General features: G+C 38.6%; 1 protein-coding gene across 1 annotated transcript; it reads right to left on the bottom strand.

Moving 5' to 3' along the window:
- Nucleotides 1-123: 123 nt before the first annotated feature.
- LOC105241742 (olfactory receptor 1J4) lies at nucleotides 124-20,203 on the bottom strand. The gene is given in 2 exon segments (XM_011236465.3): nucleotides 124-377; nucleotides 19,702-20,203. Coding segments are annotated over 2 exon segments (756 nt in total).
- Nucleotides 20,204-20,455: the final 252 nt, after the last annotated feature.

Raw genomic sequence — 20,455 nt, 5'->3', positions numbered from 1 at the left:
CAAATTCGTGCCCCAGCTCTGGGCTGTCGCCTCACCAAAAAAGTTGTGAGACCATGTCGAATATGGAGAGTATCCTTTCCCGTCTGAAAAGGTGTTGCTGGGGTTTAGGGAAGGGGAGAAGGGCTAGGGCCCTGGGAGGCTCCTGTTGGTGACCTTTTGGGTCTCCTGTGGAAGGATAAGGGCACTGATGCTGATTGGTAGGCGCCTGTAACTTGTTTGTTGTTGCTGTGTTTCCTGGTAGTCGCCGCTTTCCGGGGAAGCGGGACTGCTTTGGCGAGAATGAAGAGCTGGGGGACTGGTTTGAAATGATTCTTGAGCATGAACCCTTTCTCGTTCAGGGCTCTTGTCATTTGTCCTTTCAGTTAGTTTATCCACTTCTTAGCAATTGAGGGGCAGTTTTATGGATAAAGGCAGCGGGAGTTTGCCAGAGGTTTGGGGCATACCTCTAGGCTTTGAATGCAATAAAGGGAAAATAATTTTTGTGGAACTTCTTCGTTTTTCTGGATGTAGGTGACTGGTAATGAGGTAAAGTCCTTAATACCAGCCCTGCAAACTAAATTGAGTGCTTGCTTGTTAATATTCTGATTTAAGAATGAGGAAACTCATTGTTCCCTAAAGCTAGAAAAATTCATCAGTTGCGCCTGTGTTCCCACTTAAACACTAAGGTCAGGGTTGGGAACCAAGCTGTGTGACTCCCTGAATTGGAGGATGAAATCGTTTTTCGTTACTGAAATACCGTCACAAGATTTCCATTTCTCTGTAATTCTTCCTTCTTCCAGGAGTTGGCATTATAGAAAATAGCGTAGCTTGGTATTTTGCCACTGAATGAAACTTGGCCAAATGGCAAAAACAGTTATTGTTTGATAGCTCATGTTAAAGTTCTTTTGTCTTCATTAGTTTATAAGTCTGAAAAATAGGATTTCTGGTGGAAAGATAAAATTATATAAGTCATACTGAGATTATTGATATAGAATCATTTTCTATCCTGTGCTGAGCTGACCAAGATAAACCAAGAATAAAATGAATCCTTGAGGAGGTGCAACAAATAGGTCATTTCATGAACATAGTAAATGACTAAAAGATCCAGTTATCACTGCAGTTTAAAGGATAAAATTTATGGAAGTGTAGTTGTGTTAGATGATGTTTTTTAAAAGCAGCTGAACTATGAGTCAGAAGATGAATTTCTAATCCTAGTTCTTCCTCTGAAGAAATGAGTTAGGGCAAGTCACATAGCCTCTGTCAGGTAACCTTTATTCATTTGTAAACATACTAACTGAGCTGCCAACCTTATACAGCTATATTGTGAAGATAAAATGAAATGGAAGGGCTTATTAAATTGTAAAGTTCTGAACATACTGTTATGTATTATGAAATAGAGTACAAATTGCTTTCGCTTTCCCCAGAACTTTTGGAAGGATTTGAGGTAATAGCTCTAAAATTGCTTTTGTTTCTTACTAATAATGCAAGTTATTTTTGCTCTACCTAAGCCTACTCTGTGTGATTTACAATAACAAGATAGTTACAAATTCACTAAAAAGCATGTATGCCTGACTATAATTAAAATTAATAGTACTGTTATCAATAGTTTAGTACTTAAAATGAAGTATTAACTACCCTTCATTCTGTCAAAAGAAGTGTAGAATCCAGGTCTTTTCCTTGGAGTATAGAGGAAGAAAATGACCTGGACTCAGACCTGTCTTCCAAATAACATAAGTTGAATCTTGAATAACATTTATTTGTCACCTATATAAAATGCAAAAATATTGTTACGGTATATAATACCAAGTTGCTAACAGTTGAATTAGTATGGTAATTGTGACTTCTATCTTCTGTTAAACACACTGAATTTATCATGGTGGATTAGATTAAATTTCACTCAAACTCAATGGAATGGCCAAATTTATTTGTTGTAAGGTGTTTTAAGAACTAAGAGCAATATGTGTGCAATATTAATACAGTGTATTTCAGTAGTGTTTGATTAACTTGTAGGAATGAAACAATAGAAATTATTAAGGGATACGTCCCTACTCCAAGCTCCTCCCCAAGCCCCTTTTTTTTTTTTTTTTGGTCCTTTTCTATGTTTCTACCCATCTTCTGGCATTTTGTTGTTTTTGTTGGTCTTGGCTCAAGCATGTTTCATACCCAGGAAGCTTTTCATTTCATCTTAGTCTCCTAACCCACCATCCCCAACAAATCTAGAAATCTGAGAGCACCAGTTACTACTCTGTGCTCATTTCCCTATCTGTTTCCCCCCACCCCCCAGTTTAGCTTTTTAACACTATTGTAATATAGGTTTACTTATCTGTCTCTTACATTAGACTGTGAGTTCTTCAAGGATCAGATCCTTATGTTTTATCTTTGAATCTTCATTTCCTTGCACAGCATTTGCCTCATAATGGACACAAAATGGGTAAATGGCCTTCTGTTAAGAATTAATTATTAACATATATTGAGTCTCTACTGTGCACTGAGGAATGCATCTATGCTTTTGATACAAAGGTTAGAAGACCTGTTCTGAACCTTGAGCACCTTTTAATCTGAGCCAGGACACATAGGTGGGGATAAACATCAGTACAAGCTAGCATATGCTAGCTGAGGTGAATGCCTGAACAGTGATTCTTGATCACATGTGTGGATTTACTAAACTTGAAATTGTAAGATTTTTATGTTAGTATGTGCCTTTTCCTGGGGAAAAAGTATGTAGCTGACATCTGTTTTTCCAAGGGATTCTAACCTGAAAAAGGTTGATAAGAAATGAAGTAGATAATAGGTAGTGTAGATATTCTGAGAGAAAAGGATGTTGTAAACTGGACTGGTATCATTGTCTCCTTTTGTAGTTGCCCAGACAAATGAGGCAAAAATTGCCAGCTACCTTAAAAATTCCTCTTTGCTGTTATGAATGGCTTTATATCTTAAAGCAGAACTAATTATGTATCAGAGTCTCTGCAGTTTTTATAGTATTGACAAATGTATTGTGATATTTTTTGGACTAAATATTAATAATATCTCAAATGTGCTTTTTAAATATTGTTATCTATCATTTGTCTCATAAATTATGGCCTAGTTAGCTAGTAGAATGTTGGGTCTTATAAGAAGTATTGCATGTAAGGATTACTTACGGCTCATCATTTGAAGCCATTTAAGGACCAATTCTGAGCAATTCACTCTGAAAACTAAAATACAAAGGGAAATATGAATTGTGCGGGATTTGATTTCCTTCTTGTTCTTTTATTCAGCAGTTACTGCTCAATTATCTATCTCTAGGCTTCAGTCTTCACATCTGTAAAATGAGGGAAGTTGACAAATGATTTCTAGGGTTCCTTTCAATTCTGATGCTCTCCCTGTATTTCTGTGATCTCAAACTCTACCTACCAGAAATACACAAGGGATGATCAAGATGCTGGGAGATGAAAAAGAGAAAAATTGGATTCGTAATGCCACTTCTTCTCATCAAATGTATGAATAAAAAAATCTATGATATTGTTATCACTGCTTTATTCCGGGACAGGTAGGTGCCAGTGGAACATTTTTTTAAAGATTTTATTTGACAGAGAGCGAGAGAGCACAAGCAGGGGAAGTGGCAGAGGAAGAGGGAGAAGCAGGCTGCCCCCCTGAGCAGGGAGCCTGATACGGGGCTCAGTCCCAGGACCCTGGGATCATGACCTGAGCCAAAAGCAGACGCTTAAGGAACGTTTTTATTTCTTTCCTCTTACCACCATTTTTTCCCAACTTCTACTTCTGTGTGCCCAAAGAACTGCATAACCCTACTATTAGCACTTGGAATCGAATAGCTTTCTGTCCTGTGTTTGGAAAACTTTTACTTGGTGTTGCTCTACTACTTCAGAGAGGCAGACAGGACATGAGATTTCTACTATGAAATTCTTCTAGTAAGCTGACTATAACAATTTTTCTTGAGGTAGCAGACTGAAATCTTAAAGCAAGACATCATTATGTATGCATAATAAATATGTTGAACCCTAATGATTCTTATTTATTGAAATTTTAAAGCAATGATATATTAAGACATAGCTGATTATCATCCTTTGCCTGTCAAGAGTGTAATTGCAAATAAGGTAACTCATAGAATGTTTTAAAGAGACAGTGGGACTTTTTATTCCCTAACTATATTGTCAAATTAAGATATGTGACTTAGTTATGAGGTGGTAATGAAAATTTATTGAACACCTATAGGTGCTAAATGTTGTGCTAAGGATTTTGTATATATTATCACAGACTCTCAAAACAACACTGTAAGACATGTGGTAGTATAATTTTATAGAAGAGGAAATTAAAGCTAAGAAAGCCACATTGCTTATAAGCACAGAATAAAGAATCTGGGCTGGCCTCCCATGTCTCTGTTGTATTCACTTTAACATAGTACCTCCACATAGAACACAATTCATTTATGTTTGATGGAATCCTAGGGTTATACAGAGATACTTTATATATATATATTGACATTCTACTTGAGATTTTGCTTTAAAAAGAGTTTGAGAAACCATGTGTCTACACAATCACTTTAGGAAAGCCTAGCCTATGTTCTCTTGAAGGCATTTCCTAGTAAAAGGTACACCTAGGAGAGGTAACGTTTTGCATTTTTTTAATTTATTTTTTTCAATTAAAGAATATTTTATTTACTTATTTTTATTATGTTATGTTAGCCACCATACATTAGTTTTTGATGTAGTGTTCAATGATTCATTAGTTGGATGTAACACCCAGTTCTCATCACAACACATGCCCTCTTATTACCCATCACCTGGCTACCCCATTGACCCACACCCCTCCCTTCTGTAACCCTATTTGTTTCCCAGAGTCCATAGTCTCCCATGGTTTGTCTCCCTCTCTGATTTCCCCTTCTTCAGTTTTCCCTTCCTTTCCCTATTGTCCTCCATGCTATTCCTTATGTTCCACATATGAGTGAAACCATGTGATAATTGTCTTTCTCTGTTTGACCTATTTCACTTAGCATAATCCCCTCCAGTTACATCCACATGGATGCAAATGGTGGGTATGCATCCTTTCTGATGGTTGAGTAGTATTCCATTGTATATATGAACTACATCTTCTTTATCCATTCATCTATTGAAGAACATCTTGGCTCCTTCCACAGTTTGGCGATTGTGGACATTGCTGCTATGAATATTGCGGTGCACGTGCCCCTTCTTTTCACTACATCTGTATCTTTGGGGTAAATACCTAGTAGTGCAATTGCTGAGTCATGGGGTATCTCTATTTTTAACATCTTGAGGAAACTCCATACTGTTTTCCAGAGTGGCTGTACCAGCTTTCATTCCCACTGACAGCATAAAAAGGTTCCCCTTTCTCCACACCCTTGGCAATATTTGTTGTTCCCGGTCTTGTTAATTTTTGCCATTCTAACTGGTGTAAGGTGGTATCTCATTGTGATTTTGATTTGTATTTCCCTGATGGCTAGTGATGTTGAACATTTTTCATGTATCTGTTAGCCATTTGTATGTCTTCTTTGGAGAAGTGTCTGTTCATGTCTTCTGCCCATTTCTTGACTTATTTATTTGTTTTTTGGGTGTTGAGTTTGAGAAGTTCTTTATAGATGTTGGATACCAGCCCTTTATCTGTAATATCATTTGCAAACACCTTCTCCCATTCAGTGGGTTGCCTCTTAGTTTTGTTGACTGTTTCCTTTGCTGTGCTGCAGAAGCTATTTATCTTGATGAGGTCCCAAAGTTCATTTTTGCTTTTGTTGCCCTTGCCTTTGGAGCCTTGTCTTGAATGAAGTTGCTGTGCCCAAGGTAAAAGAGGTTACTGCCTCTGTTCTCCTCTAGGATTTTGATGGATTCCTGTCTCACATTGAGTTTATCTTTGTGTATGGTGTCAGGGAGTAGTCCAGTTTCATTCTTCTTCATATGGCTGTCAAATTTTCCCAGTACCATTTACTGAAAAGACTCTTTTTTCCATTGGATATTTTTTTTCTGATTTGTTGAAGATTAGTTGACCATAGAGTTGAAGGTCCATTTCTGAGCTCTGTATTCTGTTCCAATGATCTATGTGTCTGTTTTTGTGCCAATACCATGCTGTCTTGATGGTCACTGCTTTGTAATATAGCTTTAAGTCAGGCATTGTGATGCCCTTGGCTTTGGTTTTCTTTTTCAGCATTCCCCTGGCAATTTAGGGTCTTTTCTTGTTCCATACAAATTTTAGGATTGTTTGCTCCATCTATGTGAAAAATGTTGATGGTATTTTGATAGGGATTGCATTGAATGTGTAGATTGCTCTGGGCAGCATGGACATTTTAACAGTGTTTATTCTTCCAGTACATGAACATGGAATGTTTTTCCATCTTTTTGTGTCTTCCTCAATTTCTTTCTGAAGTGTTCTGTAGTTTCTAGAATGCAGAGCCTTTCCCCCTTTGTTTAGGTTTATTCCTAAGTGTCGTTTTTGACACAATTGTAAATGGGGTTGATTTCTTAATTACTTTCTTCAGTCACATTGTTAGTGTATAGGAATGCAACTGATTTCTGTGCATTGGTTTTGTATCCTGCCACGTTGCTGAATTGCTGTATGAGTACTAGTAATTTGGGGGTGAAGTCTTTTGGGTTTTCCACATAAAGTATCATGTCATCTGCAGAGAGAGAGCGTTTGACTTCTTCTTTGCCAGTTTGAATGCCTTTTACATCTTTTTGTTGTCTGATTGGTGAAGGTGGGACATCTAGTGCTATGGTGAACAAAAGTGGAAGAGTGGGCATCCCTGTCATGTTCCTGACCTTAACGGAAAAGCTCTCAGTTTTTTCCCATTAAGAAAGATTTTTGCTGTGGGCTTTTCATAAATGGCTTTTGTGATATTGAGGAATATTCCTCTATCCCTATATTTCGAAGAGTTTTAATCAGGAAGGAATGCTGCATTTTGTCAAATGCTTTTTCTTTAACAATTGAGAGGATCAAATGGTTCTTGTCTCTTCTTTTGTTAATGTGTTGTATGTATCATGTTGATTGATTTGCAAATGTTGAACCACCCTTGCATCCCAGGAATAAATCTCACCTGGTGGTGAATAATCCTTTTAATGTACTGTTGGATGCTATTGGCTAGGATCTTGTTGACTATTTTGGCATCCCTGTTCATCAGGGATATTGGTCTTTAATTCTCCTTTTTGATGGGGTCTTTGGTTTTGGGATCAGGGTAATGCTGGCCTCATAGAATGAGTTTGGAAGTTTTCCTTCCAGTTTTTATTTTTTGAAACAGCTTCAGAGCAATAAGTATGATTTCTTCTTTAATGTTTGGTAGAGTTGCCCTGGAAAGCCATCTGGCCCTGGACTCTTGTTTTTTGGGGAGGTTTTTGATTACTGTTTCAAATTCCTTGCTGGTTATTCATCTGTTCAGATTGTCTGTTTCTTCCTGTTTCAGTCTTGGTAGCTTATAAGTATACTGAAGAGTATATCTGACATCTTCCTTATATCCATACCCATTAGGTCTGTGGCAGAGGACACTGTCTCTGGGTCTTTTCTTTGTTGGGAGCTCCTCCTCCTAGTCATTCTGTCGAGGCATGGTTGAGTGAATGAAAGGAGTCCAAAATATCAACCATGACCCAAGCAAAATACACCTTATAAAAAATCTGAAGTGGTCAAAAGCTACCACAGATATGTAACCAAAGCCAAGATGATTCAATAGAATATAAAAGAAAAAGGGGGGCAGGGAGAGGTATTATAATTGCTCAGGGTGAACAGTGCAGGGTAATCTGCCTGTTCCTAATTGATTTTTGGACTGTGTGTTAGAAGACACTATATACCAAAATTGCAAAGAAATCAGAAAAAAAATATGTATATAAATTGAATAGAGTGAAAAATGGGCTAGTATGGGGCATAAATCTATAAAACATGTGAAAAAAATAAAAGTTAAGAAATGACTTAAAGACATCGGTTGGGAAATAAGAATCTATCTGAAATGGAAACAAGTAAGGAAAAAAGAAAGTAAGAAAAGAAACTAAAAAAGAAATGTTAAAGTTTTGCCCGAAGTATAAACAAGTCATGAGGGAACACCTGGAACTCCCTATATTTTTTCCCCCGTGGTGCTGGAGTTTTACAGTCCTTTGGAAAATAAGCTTATCATTCACCTCTTCTTCCAGTCTGTCTTCTTGGGAAGGAGCCTGCTGTTCCAACTTTCAGGCTTCTCTGCCTGGGTTGAGTTGCCCTACCCCTTGTCAGGGGGATGGGTTTGATGTGAACTGGTCAGCTGTTTGGCTTTTGGTCCCTGGCATCTTTCTGCTTCTCTTTAGAGGGTCAGAGCAAATATGACTGAGTGAAATCTCCAGCCCAGAGCCACAAGTTTTTATTCCCACCCCCTCAACAAATCTTTCAGGTCAAAACATCTCCACTTCTGCGCGTACCAAACTCCACAGACTTGTGCAATTTGTGCCCGCCGCACCTCTCCCAGGGGACCCACGGGACCCGTAAGCATCTCTGTGTTTTGTGACTTTGCAATTGCTAGTGGCTGTGGGCTCACACATGCACCTTCTTCTGCAGCTCCCAGGTCATGCTGGGGGCTGCCCCAGTGTCCCTTTGGGCGTCACACCATCCTGAGAGCTCTTGCCCAGTCGTGAGCTCTTTGTGTGTCAAACTGCTGAATCCTGCGTCTCCTGCTGGATGCACCTCTCCCAGGGGAGTTATGGGGACTCCCCTTGAGCATCTCTGTGCTTTGTGACTCCACAACTGCTGGTGGCCGTGGGCTCACATGTGCACCCTCTTCTGTGGCTCCCTGGTCATGCTGGTTGCTGCCCAGTGTCCTTTCATGGGCCACACCACCCTGAGAGCTGTTGTCCTGTTGTGGGTGCATGCCATTTTATATCTCCCCTAGGATGTTAAACATCCCACACCTTCTAGTCCTTTTCAGTGTGGTCAGGCACAGGGTGGTCTCCCTACTGGCTCAGCTTGCGGTTTATTGTGACCGGAGCCGAGAGTCCCTTCTGGGCTCACTGACCATAACCAGTCTCCCCATTCCACTGCTTGGGCACTCTCTCAGTTCAGGCTCCCCTGTTCTTTCTGAGTCCCTGGGGTCCTGAGACCATAATGAACCCCCTAGAATTCTGCCCTATTCATCCCCTGTGCCCTTTTGAGAAGGGGGTTCCTCTCACTAGAGCAGACTTCCAAGGGTCTCAATTTTTTGCTCTGGTGTTACATCACTTTCCAGCGGCCAGCTAATGGAGGTTCCCTTCCCCTTCTGTTTATCTTCCGATATTTCCCGTGAAGATTCAAGGTTCCACACTTTATACCTTGCAAAAAGTAGTCATTTTTCTGCTTGTGTAGATCCAGATAAATCTTCTTATGTATCGGGGCGCCTGGGTAGCTTAGTTGTTGAGTGTCTGCCTTCGGCTTGGGGCATGATCCCAGGGTCCTGGGATCAAGCCCCACATCGGGATCCCTGCTTTGCTGGGAGCCTGCTTCTTCCTCTCACACTCCCCCTGGTTGTGTTCCCTCTCTCTCTGGCTGTCTCTCTCTCTGTCAAATAAATAAATAAATATTTAAAAAAAAATCTTTTTATGTATCAGGTTGAATTTGTGTATGTTCAGAATGGTTTGATAGATATCCAGCTAAATTCAAGGGACCAGATGAAACGAGGTCCCCTACTCTGCTGCCATCTTGCCCCTCTCTCTATATCTATGCTTTCTAAAATTCAAGTATAATTATCATCCAGTGTTATATTAGTTTCAAGTTACAGTGTAAATATTCAACAGTGTTATACATTGCTCACTGCTCATTACAATATGTATATACTTAATCCCCTTCACCTATATCACCCATCCTCCCATCTACCTCCCCTCTGGTAAACACCAGTATTCTGTATTGAAGATTATGTTTTATTGTTTGTATCTTTTTTCTTTGTGTGTTTGTTTCTTAAATTCCACATGAGTGAATTCATATGGTATTTATCTTTCTGTGACTTATTTTACATAGCATTATATCCCTCTAGATCCATCCATGTTGTTGCAAATGGCAAGATTTCATCCTTTCATATGGCTGAGTAATATTCCATGTTGTATATATGCTACATTTTTATCCATTCATTTGTGAATGGACATTTCAATTGCTTACCTATCTTGGCTGTTGTAAATAGTGCTGCAATAAGTGTAGGGGTGCATATATCTTATTAAATTAGTATTTTCATTTTCTTCAGGTAAATACCCAGTAGTGGAATTATTGGATCATATGGTGATTCTGGGTTTTTTGTTTTTTTAATTTTTTGAGGAACCTCTCTACTATTTTCCATAGTGACTGCACCGATTTGCAGTACTATTAATAGTACGTGAGGGTTCCTTTTTTTCCATTTCTTGCGAACACTTGTTGTTTCTTGTGTTGTTGATTTTAGCCATTCTGACAGGTATGAGGTGATAACTCATTGTAGTTTTGATTTATATGTCCCTGATGATTAGTGATGTTGAGCATCTTTTCATGTGTTTGTAGGCAATCTGTATTCCTTCTTTGGAAAAATGTCTGTTCAAGTCCTTTGCCCATTTTTTTTTAAAAATTCAATTATTATTATTTTGGTATTGAGTTGTATAAGTTTCTTGTATATTTTGTATACTAACCCTTATTGGATATATCATTTGCAAATATCTCTTCCAGTCATTAGGTTATCTTTTTGTTTTGTTTATGGTTTCCTTTGCCATGCAAAAGGTTTTATTTTGGGATAGTCCCAATAGTTTAATTTTCCTTTCATTTTCCTTGCCTTCGGAGACATACCTAGATTTCTACATCTGATGTCAAATAAATTACTGCCTATTTTTTCATCTAGGAATTTTATAGTTTCAGGCCTCACTTTTGGATCTTTAATTCATTTTGTGTTTATTTCTGTATGTGGTGTAAGAAAGTGGTCCAATTTCATTTTTTTTGCATGTAGCTGTCCAGTTTTCCAGCACCATTTGTTGACGAGACTCTTCTTTTTCTATTGTATATTGTTGCCTTCTACATCATAGATTAATTAGTTATATGAGCATGAATTTATTTCTGGGCTCTCTATCCAGTTCTGTTGATCTGTATGTATATTTTTGTGCAAGTGCCATACTGTTTTGTTTTCTATCTCTTTGTCATATATTTTGAAATCTGGGGTTGGGATACCTCCAGCTTTGTTCCTTCTCAAGATTGCTTTGGCTATTTGTGTTCTTTTGTGGTTCCATACAAATTTTAAGATGATGTGTTCTAGTTCTGTGAAAAATTCTCTTCATATTTTGATAGGGATTGCATTACACCTGTAGATTATATTAGGTACTATGGACATTTTAACAATATTTCGTCTCCTAATCCATAGGCATGGGATAGCTTTCTATCATCTTCAATTTCTTTCATCAGTGCTTTATAGCTTTCAGAGTATAGGTCTGTTACCTCCTAGGTTAAATTCATTCCTACATATTTTTATTATTTCTGTTGCAATAGTAAATGGGATTTTTTTGAAATTTCATTTTCTGCAGTGATTTAAAGAATGCCTGGGACACACAGAGGGGAGATTATTTGCTCTTCCTGGAGTTCTTCCATGAGAGCTAGCATTCACTGAGATGCTATTCCATCAGTATAGGAGCTGGGTGGCACCACTTCCCTGCCCTGCCCCTCACCATAAACACAAAGCCACCTGTGGGAGACAGCACACTGCCAACACTGGCTCCTTAACTTGCTGACATCAAGCCCCACACCCCAGCAATCTGCCAGGACTGCCCTTCTCAGTCAGGCTTGTCTCAGTCCCAATACAGTGGGCTCCACCCCCAGACCAGGACAAGCCCCTGCCCAGACTGTGTCTTTAAAGCCTGGAGTTTTAAAGGTCAGCAGGTTTGGCTGATATAGAACTTGGAGAGCACTGTGTTGCACCTGAGAAGGCAGGCAAAAAAGCCTGAGGCTGACAGCATGGAAACAGTGATCTCAGCAATATGTGGGGCACACAATGGGGAGATTATTTGCTCTTCTTGGATTGCTTCCCTGAGAGGCAACATTGTAGAGATGCCTCTCTAGGAACAAAGGAGCTGGTTGACACCATTTCCCTCCCCTACCCCTCAGCATAAACACAGAGCCACCTGTGGGAAATAGCACAGCACAAACACTGGATGCCTATATTATTTACAACAAGCCCTACCCCCCTGTACTTTGTTTTTATGAACCTCCGTGTCAAGCTTACCTCAGTCCCAGAATAGTGAGCCTCTTCCCCAGAAGACCAGCACAAACCCCTACCCACACCACATCTCCCAACCAGAGAGTTGTGCAGGGCCTCAGTTCTTATGGAAGTATTATCAGGTCTCATTTCATAAACAGACCAGAGCACACCTACTTAAAACTCACCACATTTAGGCCACTACCAAATGCTGCCCAGAGAAGACAAGCAGAGCCTCTGCAGATGACTGGTCTGAAGGATAGAGCAGCCCAAACACAACAGTATAGTACACGAAGCACACATCAGAGACACTTCCTGAAGTGCCAGGACATGGACACTACATGATCTCTTTTACATAAAGCCATTACTTTCAGGATCAGGAGACATAACAGGCTTTTCTAACACAGAAGAAGGCAGAGGAATTCATCCCAGATGAAAGAACAAGATAAGCCCATGGCCAAGTGAAACATATAAGTAATGTGCCTAATGGAGAATTTCAAGAAACAATCACAATACTAACTGGGCTTGGGAAAAGTAGAAAACGTGAGGCACACACCACAGAGATAAAAGAGTTAGAAGAGAATCAGAGATAAGGAATGCAATAAATGAGATTGGAAACAAGCTTGATATCATGAGCAGGCTGGAAGAAGAAAGGAAGGAATTGGTGACATAAAAGATAAAAGAAAGTAATGAAGCTGAAAAAAAGAATTATGAAATAGACTTCAGGAACTCAGTGACTTCATTAAATGTAATAACATTACTCTTATAGGAGTCCCACAAGATGAAGATAGAGGAAATGAGGAAAAGTTTATTTGAAGAAATAAGGGCTGAAACCTTCCCTAATCTGGGGAATGAAAGAGACATCTAGGCAGGAGGCACAGAGAACTCCCATCAAAATCAACAAAAGCAGGCCAACACCAAGACATATTGTAAATAAATTTACAAAATACGGTGATAAAGAAAAAAAAGTCTTAGCAGCAAAACAAAGCAGTCCTTAACTTGCAAGCCTAGCTGGATATTTCTCAACAGAACTTGTCAAGCCATAAGAGAGTGGCATGATACATTCAGCATGCTGAATGGGAAGAATTTGCAGCCAAGAATCCTCTATCCAGCAAGGCTATCATTCAGAATAGAAGGAGAGATGAAGTTTCCCAGACAAACTAAAGAGTTCATGACCACTAAACCAGCCCTGCAAGAAATATTAAAGGGGACTCTTTGTATGGAAGGGAAAGACCAAAAGTGACAAAGACAAGAAAGGAACAGAGAATATCTCCAGATAGAATAACAAAACAAATAATAAAATGACACTAAGTACACATTTATCAATAGCTACTCTGAATGTAAATGGACTACATAGTCCAATGAAAAGACATAGGGTTTCAGAATGGATTAAAACAAAACAAAACAAACAAACAAAAAACCAGCACAGGACCCATCTGTATACTGCCAAAAGAGACTCATTTTGGATCTAAAGACACCTGCAGGTTGAAGTAAGGGGATGGGGAAACATTTATCATGCAAATGGATGTCAAAAGAAAGCCAGAGTACCAATACTTATATCAAACTAGACTTTAAAACAAAGACTGCAACAAGAGGTAAAGAAGAGCACTATATCGTAATAAAGGTGACAAACCAACAAGAAGATCTAACAATATTTAGTATTTATGCACCCAACATAAAAGCACCCAAATATATGAAATAATAACATACATAAACTAATTGGAATAGTACAATAATAGTAGGGGACAGTAACACCCCACTTATACCAATGGACGTATCATCTAAACAGAAAATGAACAAAGAAACAATGGCTTTGAATGACACACTGGAACAGATGGACTTAACAGCTTTATTTGGAACATTCCATCTTAATGCAACAGAATACATGTTCTTTTCAAGTGCACAGGGGACATTCTCCAGAATAGATCACATATCAGCTCATAAAGCACACCTAAAGAAATACAGAAAGATTAAAATCATACCGTACAACTTTTCTGACCACAACACTACTAAAGTAGAATTCAACCACAAGAAAAAATTTCGGAAAGTCTAAAAATACATACAGGTTAAACATGTTCCTAAACAATGAGTAGTTCAACCAGGAAGTCAAAGAAGAAATAAAATATACATGGAAACAAATGAAGAAGAAAACACAACATTGCAAAACCTTTGGGATGCAGCCAAAGTGGCTCTAAGAGGGAAGTATATAGCAATGCAGGCCTACCTTAAGAAGCAAAAAAACCCCCCAAACCCTCAAGATAAACAACCTATCCTTATACCTGAAGAGGTAGACAAAGAACAAATGAAGCCTAACACCAGCAAAGGGAAAGAAATAATCATTAGAGCAGAAATAAATGACTAAATGATACAGAACCTAAAACAAAAACAAAAACAAAAGCAATAGAACAGATCGATGAAACCAGGAGCTGGTTCTTTGACAAAATTAATACAATTGATAAAACTCTAGTGATGATTATCAAAAAGGAAATAAAAAAGGCCCCAAATAAAAATACAAATGAGTGGGGGGAAATAACAGCTAACAGCACAGAAATACAAGCAATTATAAGACAATACTATGAAAAAAAATATGCCAACAGATTGGATTGCATGGAAGAGATGGATACATTCCTAGAAATGTATAAACTACCAAAACAGAAACAGGAAGAAATAGAAAACTTGAACAGACCAATAACCACCAAATAAATTATGAGTAAGAAATAAGAACACTCTCAACAAACAAAAGTCCAGGGCCAAATGACTTCAAGGGAAATTCTACCAAACATTTAAAGAAGAGTTAATGCCTGTTCTTCTCAAACTATTCCACAAAATAGAAAAAGAAGGGAAACTTTCAAATTCATTCTATGAGGCCAGCATTACCCTGATATCAAAAACATAAAGATTTTACTAAAAAGGAGAAATACAGGCCAATAACCCTGACAAACATGGATGCAGAAATAATAAAATACTAGCAAACCAAATCCAACAATACATTAGAGAAATCATTCACCACGATGAAGTGGGATTTACTCCTGTGTTGCAAGGGTGGTTTAATATCTGCAAAGCAATCAATGTGATATGCCACATTAAGAAAGGAAAGGATAAGAACCATATTATCATTTTAATAGATGTAAAAAAAAAGCATCTGACAAAAAGTACAGCATCCATTCGTAATAAAAGGCCTCAACAAAGTAGGTTTAGAGGGAACATACCTCAACATAATAAAGGCCATCTATGAAACACCCACAGCTAATATCCTAAATATGGAGAAACTGAGTTTTTCCTCTAAGGTCAGGAAGAAGACAAGGATTTCCATTCTCACCACTTTTATTCAGCATAGTACTAGAAGTGCTAGCCACAGCAATCAGACAATGAAATAAAAGGCATACAAATAAGCAAGGAAGAAGTGAAAATTTCACTATTTGGAGATTATATGATAATCTATATAGAAAACCCTAAAGACTCGATCAAAAAAACTGCTCAAACAATAAATTCAGTGATTTCTCAGGGTACAAAATCAATGTACAGAAATCTGTTGCAATTCTATACACCGATAATGAAGCAGCAGAAAAAGAAGTCAATGAATCAATCCTGTTTACAATTTCACCAAAACTGTAAGATACCTAGGAATAAACCTAACCAACAAGGTGAAAGAATCTGAAAATTATGTAGCACTGATGAAAGCAATTGAAGATGGCACAAAGAAATGGAAAGATGTTCCATGCTTATGGATTGGAAGAAAAAATATTGTTAAAATGTCTATACTACCCCAAAAAATTTACATTTGTAATTCACTCTCAATCAAAATACCACCAGCATTTTTCACAGAGCTAGAACAAACAATCCTAAAAAGACTCCAAAAATCCAGAAAAGACTCTGAATAGCCAAAGCAATCTTGAAATAGAAATGCAAAACTGGAGGCATCACAGTTTTGGACTTCAACTATATTACAAAGCTGTAGTGTTGAAAATAGTATGGTACTGGCACAAAAATAGAAACATAGATTAACAGAACAGAATAGAAACCCCAGAAATGAACCCACAGCTATATGGTCAATTAATCTTCAACCAAGCAGGAAGAATATTCAATGGGAAAGATACAGTCTCTTCAAAAAATGGTGTTGGAAAAAGAGGACAGCAATATGCAAAGGAATGAAACTGGACCACTTTCTTATGCCATATACAAAAATAAATTGAAAATGGATTAAAGGCCTAATTGTGGGACCTGAAACCATAAAAATGCTAAAGGAGAACACAAGCAGCAACTTCTTTGAAATCACCCATAGCAACTTCTTTTTTTTAATGTTTTTTTTATTATGTTATGTTAGTCACCATACAGTGCATCCCTGGTTTCCGATGTAAAGCTCGATGCTATATTACTTGCGTATAACACCCAGTGCACCATGCAACACGTGCCCTCCTCACTACCCTTCACCAGTCCATCCCGTTCCCCCCACCCCCTCCCCTCTGAAGCCCTCAGTTTGTTTCTCAGAGTCCATAGTCTCTCATGCTTCATTCCCCCTTCTGATTAACCCCTCCCTTTCTTTATCCCTTTCTTCCCCTACTGATCTTCCTAGTTCTTATGTTCCATAGATGAGAGAAATCATATGATAATTNTTGTCTTTTCTCTGCTTGACTTATTTCACTTAGCATTATCTCCTCCAGTACCGTCCATGTTGCAGCAAATGTTGAGACTCATTCTTTCTGATAGCTGAGTAATATTCCATTGTATATATGGACCACAAATTCTTAATCCAGTCACCTGTTGAAGGGCATCTCGGTTCTTTCCACGATTTGGCTATTGTGGACAATGCTGCTATGAACATTGGGGTGCATATGGCCCTTCTCTTCACTACGTCTGTATCTTTGGGGTATATACCCAGTATTGCAATGGCTGGGTCATAGGGTAGATCAATTTTTAACTTTTTAAGGGACCTCCACACTGTTTTCCAGAGTGGCTGTACCAACTTGCATTCCCACCAACAATGTAGGAGGGATCCCCTTTCTCCACATCCTCTCCAACAATTGTTGTTTCTTGCCTTGTCTATCTTTGCCATTCTAACTGGCGTAAGGTGGTATCTCAGTGTGGTTTTGATTTGAATTTCCCTGATGGCTAATGATTTTGAACATTTTTTCATGTGTCTGTTAGCCATTTGTATGTCTTCATTGGAAAAGTGTCTGTTCATATCTTCTGCCCATTTTATGATTTGTTTATTTGTTTCTCGTGTATTGAGTTTGAGAAGTTCTTTGTAGATCTTGGATACCAGTCCTTTATCTGTGGTGTCCTTTGCAAATATATTCTCCCATTCCGTGGGCTGTCTCTTAGTTTTTTTGACTGTTTCCTTGGCTGTGCAGAAGCTCTTTATCCTGATAAAGTCCCATAAGTTCATTTTATCTTTTATTTCTCTTGCCTTTGGAGATGTGTCGTGAAAAAGGTTGCTCTGGCCGATGTCATAGAAGTTGTTGCCTATGTTCTCCTCTAGAATTTTGATGGATTCCTGTCTCACATTGAGGTCTTTCATCCATTTGGAGTTTATTTTTGTGTATGGTGTGAGAGAGTGGTCAAGTTTCATTCTTTTGCATGTAGCTGTCCAATTTTCCCAGCACCATTTATTGAAGAGACTGTCTTTTTTCCACCGGATGTTTTTTCCTGCTTTATCAAAGATTAGTTGCCCAAAGAGCCGAGGGTCCATTTCTGGGTTCTCTATTCTGTTCCATTGGTCCATGTGTCTGTTTTTGTGCCAGTACCATGCTGTCTTTGTGATCACAGCTTTGTAGTACAGCTCGAAATCCGGCATTGTGATGCCCCCAGCTTTGTTTTTCCTTTTCAACAGTTCCTTGGTGATTCGGGGCCTTTTCTATTTCCATACAAATTTAAGGACTATTTGTTCCAGTTCTTTACAAACTGTCATTGGTATTTTGATCGGGATAGCATTGAAAGTGTAGATTGCTCTGGGTAGCATGGACATTTTAACTATGTTAATTCTTCCGGTCCATGAGCATGGAATATTTTTCCATCTTTTTATGTCTTCCTCGATGTCTTTCAAGAGTGATTTATAGTTTCTAGAATATAGATCCTTTACGCCTCTGGTTAAGTTAATTCCAAGGTAACGTATGGTTTTTGGTGCTATTGTAAATGGGATGGATTCCCTAATTTCTCTTTCTTCAGTACCCATAGCAACTTCTTTCTGGATATGTCTCCTAAGGCAAGGGAGAGAAAAGCAAAAATAGATTGGGACTTCATCAAAATAAAAATCTTCTGCACAGTTAAGGAAATGGTCATCAAGCAAATTGAGGGCTTCAGAGAGTCGGGGGTGGGGATTGGGATAGGCTGGTGATGGGCATGAAGGAGGGCACATATTGCATGGAGCACTGGGTGTTATATGCAAACAGTGAATCATGGAACACTACATGAAAAACGAAGGATGTACTGTATGGTGACTAACATAACATAATAATTAAAAAAACCCTAAAAGGCAACCTACAGAAGGGGAAAAATATTTGCCAATGACTTATCTGATAAAGGGCTGGCATCCAAAATATATAAGGACTTTATAAAACTCAACCCTCCAAAAGTGAATAATCCAAGTAAAAATGGGCAGAAGACATGAATAGAGATTTCTCCAAAGAAGACATACAGATGGCCAACAGATATGAAAAGATGCGCAACATCACTGATCATCAGAGAAATACAAATCAAAACTATAATGAGATATCACTTCACACCTCTCAGAATGGCTTAAGTCAACACCATGAGAAACAATAGCTTTTGGCAAGGGTGTGGAGAATGGGGAACCCTCTTGCCCTGCTGGTGGGATTGCAAACTGTTGCAGCTGCTCTGGAAAACAGTATGGAGGTTTCTGAAAAAGTTAAAAATAGAACTGCCTTTTGATGCAGCAGTTGCACAACTATCGGTATTTACCCAAAGAATGCAAAAATGCTAATTAAAATGGATTCATGCATCCTGTTGTTTATGTAGCAGTATTATCAACAATAGCCAAATTATGGAAATAGCCCATATCCATTGACTGATGAATGGGTAAAGAAGATGTGGTGTGTATGTGTATATATATGTATATGTATATATACATATATATATATATATATATACACACACACACACATACATACAGTAGAATATTACTCAGCCATAAGAACAAATGAAATCTTGCCATTTGTAATGATGTGGATGGAGCTAGAGTTTTATGCAAAGTGAAATAAGTCAGTCAAAGGCAAATAACATATGATTTCACCCATGTGTTAAATTTAAGAAAACAAATGAGCAATGGGAAAAAAATAGAGAAGCAAACCAAGAAACAGACTCTCAACTATAGTGAACAAACTGATGGTTATTGGAGGGGAGGTGGGTAGAGGGGAGGGTTAAATAGGTGATGGGGATTAAGGAATGCATTTGTAGTGAGCACCAGGTGTTGTATGCTAGTGTCGAATCAGTATTTTGTACACCTGAAACTAGTATTACACTATATTGACTAACTAGAATTTAAATAAACTTAAGAAAGTCAGCTCCTTGAGGGAGGTGTCTGAGCAATCCATCATCAGGAGTGCAGTGAAGTCGCAGAGTGGGGGATGGTACTATCATACGGAACAGTTGGACCAAGAGGAGGCTGTGCTAAAGGGCATGGATGCAACAGAAGAACCAAGACCCAGGTACTAATGAGATGCACAGCTCCTGCCTCATGACAGTGGTGTATTTGAGTGGCTGACAGTTGGCCAAGTACCTGTCATATACCTTCACTGCGATAAGAAAATTGTCAAGGCAACCAAAAATTAAGAAGAAAAACATCTGAGAAATGCACCCAGCATAGGGCGTAGATCGTAACTGAGTTTGCATGTTCGTGACCATCTTTGGAACTGTGATAGATGAAAGGGAATTGTCATAGAAAGCCAAGTGGTTGAGAAAGAAGTACCTGGGAGTATGGAGGCAAGAGTCCAGCCTGATAAGCAGGATGATGACCAGGTTCCCCAGGGCTGTGGTCAGGTACATGCCCAGGAACAGAGCAAAGAACACGCCTTGCTGCTCTAGCCAGGTGGGGAGCCCCAGGAGGAGGAACTGGGACAAGCTGCTCTGTTTTTCCCTCTTCATGCTGTTCTTATCTCTGCTGGCATTTGGGGAAATTGGGTATGTCAGTGAACATGTCCTAACATTATAAGGCCCTTTCTACGAGAATTCTTAATTTTAGCTAAAAAGTAAGTAAGTTTCTCTTTCTGCAACATCATTACTGTATGGAAACACAACAGATTTCTCTGTATTAATTTTGTATCCTGTGCCTTTACTTAATTCATTTATCAGATCTAGTAGTTTTTTGGTGGAGTCTTCAGGGTTTTCTATATATAG

This window comes from Ailuropoda melanoleuca, chromosome X, assembly GCF_002007445.2.
Source record: "Ailuropoda melanoleuca isolate Jingjing chromosome X, ASM200744v2, whole genome shotgun sequence".
Taxonomy (NCBI): Eukaryota; Metazoa; Chordata; class Mammalia; order Carnivora; family Ursidae; genus Ailuropoda; species Ailuropoda melanoleuca.
The sequence above is the reverse complement of the archived record's forward strand: the minus strand, read 5'-3'. Positions and strand labels throughout refer to the sequence as shown.